This window comes from Carassius carassius, chromosome 9, assembly GCF_963082965.1.
Source record: "Carassius carassius chromosome 9, fCarCar2.1, whole genome shotgun sequence".
Lineage (NCBI taxonomy): Eukaryota > Metazoa > Chordata > Actinopteri > Cypriniformes > Cyprinidae > Carassius > Carassius carassius.
In genome coordinates, this window is record NC_081763.1 from 35,860,155 (window position 1) to 35,867,991 (window position 7,837).

General features: G+C 38.1%; 1 protein-coding gene across 1 annotated transcript; it reads left to right on the top strand.

Annotated features, from left to right (window-relative positions):
- The first annotated feature begins 211 nt into the window (after nt 1-211).
- On the top strand, nt 212-7,363 carry LOC132149714 (uncharacterized). Its single transcript, XM_059559124.1, has 6 exons — nt 212-375; nt 494-817; nt 921-1,229; nt 1,345-1,389; nt 7,002-7,082; nt 7,171-7,363. The coding sequence occupies exons 1-6, from the start codon at nt 315-317 to the stop codon at nt 7,224-7,226; spliced, it is 876 nt and encodes a 291-aa protein (XP_059415107.1). The 5' UTR covers nt 212-314; the 3' UTR covers nt 7,227-7,363.
- The last annotated feature ends 474 nt before the right edge of the window (nt 7,364-7,837 follow it).

Consider the following 7,837-nt stretch of genomic DNA (forward strand, 5'->3'; position numbering starts at 1 on the left):
AAGAACGTTTCACAACCATCATCATCATCTCAGAGTCTTGTGTTTCCACAGGTCAGAGCTTATGGTTAGAGTAGAAAAGTAAGGATAAGGATCATAGGATAAGTAAAATACTTCTTCAATATTTACAGATAAATGTGAAGCAGCGCTTCATTATAACTACCATTGTGTCACTAAATACAGCTCTATTAGAATAGGACTCAGTTTGTAGATCAGAGGAAGTGAACAAACACAGGAAGAGCTGGGAGTATTTAAATAGAGAGATGAGATCATATACTGAAGAGAAAGACTGAGAGAAAGACTGAGAGAAAGAGAAAATGTCTGATAATAATCATCTGTGTCTGCTGGGACTGATCTTTCTCTCTTCATTTCTCACAGGTGAACACACTTCTACACGCTCTTTAAACTCCTGTCAAAGAGTTCAGTCTACATCTGCATACAATAACGTTTCATTTATTAATATATAACATAATGATCAGATGTTCTTATGTTTCAGGTGTCAGTGGAGTGGATGAGACTCATGTGTTCATCAGTTCTGGTGAAGATGTCCGTCTGCCCTGTAATAATGCTCTTCATGACTGTACATCAACTATATGGATCTATAACAGATTCAGATATTCAGCAGCAGTTGAACTGATTACTTTAGGTATAAAGAAAGACACAGAGAGACATGAGAGACTGAGTCTGGGGTCTGACTGCTCTCTGAACATCAGGAACATCTCAACAGAAGATTATGGATCTTACATCTGCCAACAATGGACTGGTGTGGGTGGACCACGACTAAGACCTGATGCTCGTGTTTATCTGCATGTTCTTCATGGTAATGTTATGATTATGTGATCCATTTAAAAAGGGTAAATTCTTGATTTAATCTCTGGTGATGATTGAAGAGTGTGTGATGTGTGTGTTATTCTGTGTTTCAGTCTCATCCTCACAGACTGAGATCAGTGCAGGTCTCTCTGTGACTCTCTTCTGTCAGCTGTATTCATATCCTCGAGTCTCTTGTGGTGATTGGATCCGTTCTGAGAGAATTGATCTGTTCTGGGTGAATCAGGCTGGTGTTAAACTGAATATATCAGACTCCAGATATCAGATATCATCCTCATCAGATCCCTGTATCATCTCTCTGACTACAACACTCCTGAATGAAGATCACAACAGAGAGTGGAGATGTGAAGTTACTCACAGAGATCAAGTCAAGAGCTCAGTCACATACACTGTCAAGAGTTCAGGTGAGGAAACATCTCATCAATCAGTCTCTGTTAGATGTGCTAACATAATACTAATGCTAAAGTTATCTTGTGTGATTGTCATCATCTAAACTGAACTAATATTCATCTCTCACAGCTGAAGCTGATTCAACAACACCAGTGAACACACACGTAACTAAAGGTACATCATCACTGTCTTCATCACACCAGTGCTTTACAGCGGCTCTCAGATACTGTTTTCTTCTTAAATCAGTCTCTAGATATAATGAAGTCCTCTCTGAAGATATCAAGAGATGGAGTACAGGGAATCACTAACTGTTCTCTATCAGTTTGAGAAACCGTTTATTTGCTGGTTTACTCTGAGCTCAAAAGAGTGTGAGAGACATTTAAAGGTTAATTCATCGAAAAATCATAATTATGTCATTAATAACTCACCCTCATGTCGTTCCAAACCCGTGAGACCTCCGTTTATCTTCTGAACACAGTTTAAGATATTTTAGATTTAGTCCGAGAGCTCTCAGTCCCTCCATTGAAGCTGTGTGTACGGTCTACTGTCCATGTCCAGAAAGGTAAGAAAAACATCATCAAAGTAGTCCATGTGACATCAGAGGGTCAGTTAGAATATTCTGAAGCATCGAAAATACATTTTGGTCCAAAAATAGCAAAAACTACGACTTTATTCAGCATTGTCTTCTCTTCCGTGTCTGTTGTGAGAGAGCTCAAAACAAAGCAGTTTGTGATATCTGGTTCACGAACGAATCATTCGATGTAACCGGATCTTCTTGAACCAGTTCACCAAATCGAACTGAATCGTTTTAAACGGTTCGCATCTCTAATACGCATTAATCCACAAATGACTTAAGCTGTTAACTTGTTTAATGTGTCTGACACTCCCTCTGAGTTCAAACAAACCAATATCCCGGAGTAATTCATTTACTCAAACAGTACACTGACTGAACTGCTGTGAAGAGAGAACTGAAGATGAACACCGAGCCGAGCAGATAACGAACAATAGACTGACTCGTTCACGAGTGAAGAATCGGTTGCATCAGTTTTCGGATCACCAGTACTTCTTTCGGACAGTTCGATTCAATAAACCGATTGAAGAAAATGGTTCACCGGTTCTTTTGCGCTCATGAACGAGTCAGTCTTTTGTTCATTATCTGGCTCGGCTCGGTGTTCATCTTCAGTTCTCTCTTCACAGCAGTTCAGTCAGTGTACTGTTTGAGTAAATGAATTACTCCGGGATATTGGTTTGTTTGAACTCAGAGCGAGTGTCAGCCACATTAAACAAGTTAACAGCTTAAGTCATTTGTGGATTAATGCGTATTAGAGATGCGAACCGTTTAAAACGATTCAGTTTGATTTGGTGAACTGGTTCTAGAAGATCCGGTTACATCGAATGATTCGTTCGTGAACCGGATATCACAAACTCTCTCACAACAGACACGGAAGAGAAGACAATGCTGAATAATGTCGTCGTTTTTGCTATTTTTGGACCAAAATGTATTTTCGATGCTTCAAAATATTCTAACTGACCCTCTGATGTCACATGGACTACTTTGATGATGTTTTTCTTACCTTTCTGGACATGGACAGTAGACCGTACACACAGCTTCAATGGAGGGACTGAGAGCTCTCGGACTAAATCTAAAATATCTTAAACTGTGTTCTGAAGATAAACGGAGGTCTCACGGGTTTGGAACGACATGAGGGAGAGTTATTAATGACATAATTTTGATTTTTGGGTGAACTAACCCTTTAACACTGATACTGTCAGACAATTTGATTTAGTGTCTACAGTGAGATTGTGTCAGGAGCTGACTAACAAAATACTACAGTAAAAGTAAAGAAGTTTGTGTTCATAGTCAAAGAGCAAACACACTACAGCATTTTTAAATGTTTCCAAGAAAGTACCTCTGTATATCTGCTAAAATCTGCTGATCTTTACATTACTGTTAAAAAAATGCTTACACACTGTTTTTGAAACTATGACTCCATTTCTCAAAACTCTACACACAAAACCACAAAACACACTCACAACATGCAAAAGCAAACGCTTCTTTCAAAACTATTACACACACACACACTCACACTCTCTCTCTCTCTCTCTCTCTCTCTCACACACATACACACACACACACACACACACACACTCACACACACACACACACACACACACACACACACACACACACACACACACACACACATATATATATATATATATGTGTGTGTGTGTGTGTGTGTGTGTGTGTGTGAGAGAGAGAGAGAGAGAGAGAGAGAGAGAGTGTGTGTGTGTGTGTTTGTGTGTGTGTCTGTGTGTGAGAGAGAGAGAGAGAGAGAGAGAGAGAAAGAGAGAGAGAGAGAGAGAGAGAAAGAGAGAGAGAGAGAGAGAGAGAGAGAGAGAGAGAGAGAAAGAGAGAAAGAGAGAGAGTGTGTGTGTGTTTGGGGCTGAGCCCCCACTAGAATGAAAATCCTAGAATCGCCCCTCCCAAGACATATTGAGGTTATTTTAATGACCCCTTTATTTATTTTTATTATCATTGAACCCATATTTGATTATCGTGATTTGAAAAACTCACAGTAAATATAAAGTTCGGCTTTAATCAGAGTTATTAAGAGTCTCAGGCAGACGCAACACAGAGAAGTTTCATTTGTGTGAAAAAACGACTGAAGGGAGACTGCTGAGGGAAATTAGATGTAAGAATATATGATTTCATTTGTGTGAATGCATTATAGGTTACTGTGGAAACAGCTCTGTTCTGAAGTTCATAAGCGCCCTCTGCTGTCAAACTGTGGTTTTACAAATTAGTTCAGTCTGCCATATTTTTGTTCAGACCAATGCAAAATCTGACCGGATTTTTGTTGCAAATCTTAACCGGTCGATGGAAAATAGCCTACCTTGTTATCAGAGTTATGTAGAACTGTTTATGGAGCAGATGTATCACTGTGACTCATCCTTTAAAAAAAAAATCATAATAGTAATAATTAAATTAAGTAAAGTTTATTTCTATAGCACATTTATCACAGCAAATCTGACCAAAGCGCTGAACAAAGTCAAAGATAAACATAAAATAAACAAAACAGATGACACAGTAAAATAATGGAACATAGATCAAATCCAAATGTAAAAATGTAAAAAGCCTGGGAACAAAGATATGCTTTCAGCTTCATTTTAAATGTTGTAATAGAACGTGAAAGGCGAATGTCCAGTGGAAGTTGGTTCCAGAGACGGGGGCAGCAAAAGAAAAAGCCCTATCACCCTTCGTTTTTAAGTGTGAACAAGGGACATCTAAAAGAGCTCTATCAGAAGATCTTAGAGATCTGGAGGATGAAACAGGAATAAGCTGATCTGAGAGATAAGATGGGGCTTGACCATTAAGAGCTTTAAAAACAGACAACAACATTTGAAATTGAATTCTAAAATAGACAGGAAGCCAATGAAGAGAGGCTAAAATTGGTGTAATGTGATCTGTTTTATTTGTCCGGTCAATGGCTTGCAGCAGCATTGTGCACCATCTGTAAGCGTGCAATGGATGACTGAGGAAGACCCAGATATAATGAATTGCAGTAGTCAAGGCGGGAGGTTATTAAAGCATGAATGACTTTCTATAGTTCATTAAAAGTTCAAATGATTTCAGTCTCGAGATGATCCATAACTGATAAATACTGTTCTTGACAACTGTATTAATTTGTTTAGTTAAGCAAAGTTCAGAGTCCAGAATGACACCAAGGTTCCTGACCTGGGAGGAGACTGAGGGGAAATGCTGGCCAAGCTCATTTATGAGACCACTTCTCAACTTAGGGGGGCCAAAGACGATTACCTCCTTTTTATTTTCATTTAGTCGAAGAAAGCTATTGGACAGCCATTTTTTGATGTCCCTAAGGCAAGCCAATAAGGGTTCAATGGTCCCGTCAGCTTTCAATGGTATGTACAACTGGGTATCATCAGCATATAGATGAAATGAAACATTATGTCTACTAATAATGTCTCACAAAGGTCGCACATATAAAAAAATAAGAAGTGGCCCTAAAATGGATCCTTGAGGCACTCCACAGATAATAGGAGCAACAGTTGAAGAAAACTTACCTAGCTCAACAGAAAAAGACCTGTCTCTAAGATATGAATTAAACAACTGCAAAGCAATACCCCCAATACCAAACAAATTTTCTAACCGGCAGAGAAGAATATCATGATTAACTGTATCAAAAGCAGCTGTAAGATCAAGAAGCAGTAAAACTGAATTTTTAGCACTATCCACAAGCAAAATGTAATTGAAAACTTTAAGCAAAGCAGACTCAGTACTTTGATGGGCAGAGAAACCAGATTGGAGAGGTTCTGTTAATTTAGCTGCATTTAAAAAGGAAACCAATTGTAAATATACAACTTTTTCTAAAAGTTTTGATAAAAATGAAAGCTTAGAGACAGGCCGATAATTATCAAGGCAATTTTCCACCAAACCCTGTTTCTTAAGCAAAGGTTGAACTACAGCATGGTTAAAACATTTCGGGACTACCCCAGCACTCAGAGACGAGTTAATCAATGCTTGAATGCCGATAAAGGCTGATATATTATAGTTTTCTTTTTAAAAATGGTCAAACTTTTATTTGAACATGTAGTACATGTCGGTAGATAACATGCTATGAATTTCTTTGTTAGTTTAAAATGTGGCCATGATTTTTAAAATGTTTTATTTCACTGTTTAGGCAAATAAAAAAAGTGCATAGTGCTGCTAATTTTATTTGTTGGCTTTTGTCATAAAATTGGTAATATATATATATATATATATATATTATTTCCAGCACATTTGAACAAAGGCGTGTATAGCAGTTTGGATTGATGCATTATTTAAGAGATTTAAGTACTTTAAAACAATGGTAGCTCTTAGCACTTTCATTTTTTAAAGGTCCCGTTTTTCGTGCTTTTTCACACAATATCGCTTGGCATTGAACTTTGAGCTTTAGAATTTTACAGATATTATTTATAGTCTAACAACAACATTACAAACTAACTAAAGTTTGAAACATGGGATAACGAAGAACGGGTACTTTTAAAAGTAGCTCCCAAATGAAATAAGGTTGGAGACCCCTGCAGTACACAATAGTAGCTAAAGGAGGAAGCAGCAGTTTTGCCTTATTTTCAATCAACACTATGAGTCATTCTTCTCGATCATTTGAGGAGTCTTGGAGTACGAGCAGAAGAAGAGTGTATTATTGTCTCTTCTAGGAGTGCATTTACATATGAGACACTTTCATTTATTAATGTAGTTCACACAGGTCTGGCACATATTTATCTGTTTTAAAAAGTTTATGACGTGAAGTGTGGCGAGTGGGGCGGGGCCGAGAGCCGTGGGAACGAGGCGAGGCCGGTGGAGTGATTGGAGATGAGCTATACCTGCTCGACTCACCGGTCTCGAGTCCCACGGAGGAGATGGAGGGATATAAAACAGGAGCGAAGACAGTGAAGGACGAGACAGGACCAGGCCTGGATTTATTTTGTGTTTGCTTTTTATTTTTGCGCTGTTTTGTGTTTATTTTGTTATTAAAGTTATGATTTTGATTGTCCGCCGGTTACCGCCTAAGCTAAAGTATTAAGATGTTTTGTTTCTATGTTCATAATGATCACAGATCCAGGAGAAACTGAAGTCTGTTGTTCTGCTGGATCATTATTCAGAGGTACATCAGTTCATTAATGCTGAAACAGTCAATCTGAAGAACTGATCATCATTTGATTCTTTTGATTTAATCCACAAAGTCTTGATTGTGTTCATCTGTCCATCTTTCCTGTAGAGATTTTGACCATTCTTAAGACTGCAGTGTTTGCTGCTCCTACTGTGATTCTTCTTCAGATCATCTGTGACAGAAGAGCTGGTGAGTTTTTCAGATGATTCACATTGATCTGCAACAATCTTCACTCATGAGAGCTCAGTTAATGATTTTGTGTTGAATTATTTTGCAGGGAGGAAGGACTCGCAGCAGCCAGAGGAAATAGAGATTAATACAATAATAGAATAAAATACTCTACAAACAACAGGCCAGATTAAAGCAAGATTTATCTTCATCTCTATGAATTTAATGCATATTTGCAAACAGTTTTGAAGGATCTTTTCCAGTGCTCCATACTGTACTGAATACATAAAATATAATATTAAATCCTTACTTATGAAAATTATATGAATGATTGTCTTTCCACCTACATCATGGTGCAACATGTTTTCATGTTGGACATGCACATCCGGTCCAGTTTCTTGTCTAGTTATATAGTGAAAACAGCTCTGAACTCTAACACTGTCGCTCATGCAGAGTCTCAGTCAGCTCTCTAGCTCCTGAGTGTGTGAGTCTCCAACAAGCATATAGACCCTTTTCACATGACGTCATGCAATGTCTGTTCTGACTCAAAGCAGTGTATTCTTACTCCACCAGCACAGTAAAGCGCTATAGCTCTACACTTATACATCTGCCACAAACACGATTAGATGAAGACTGCAGCTGTCTAATCTCATCCTCATTCAAGGAGAAGTGTCTAGCATTTCACACGAACTAACCGAATACCGATCACAGAGATTTGCTGCTTGAAGTCAAGCAAGAAGTTTAAAATTTTTATATATTTACATATGGTAAAAGAA

Bases quoted from the DNA above. Each gene is read 5' to 3' on its own strand.
- LOC132149714 (XM_059559124.1), top strand. From the start codon at position 315: ATGTCTGATAATAATCATCTGTGTCTGCTGGGACTGATCTTTCTCTCT. The intron at 376-493 runs GTGAACACACTT...CTTATGTTTCAG, and splicing joins TCTCTCTTCATTTCTCACAG to GTGTCAGTGGAGTGGATGAG. The intron at 1,390-7,001 runs GTACATCATCAC...TCTTTCCTGTAG, and splicing joins GAACACACACGTAACTAAAG to AGATTTTGACCATTCTTAAG.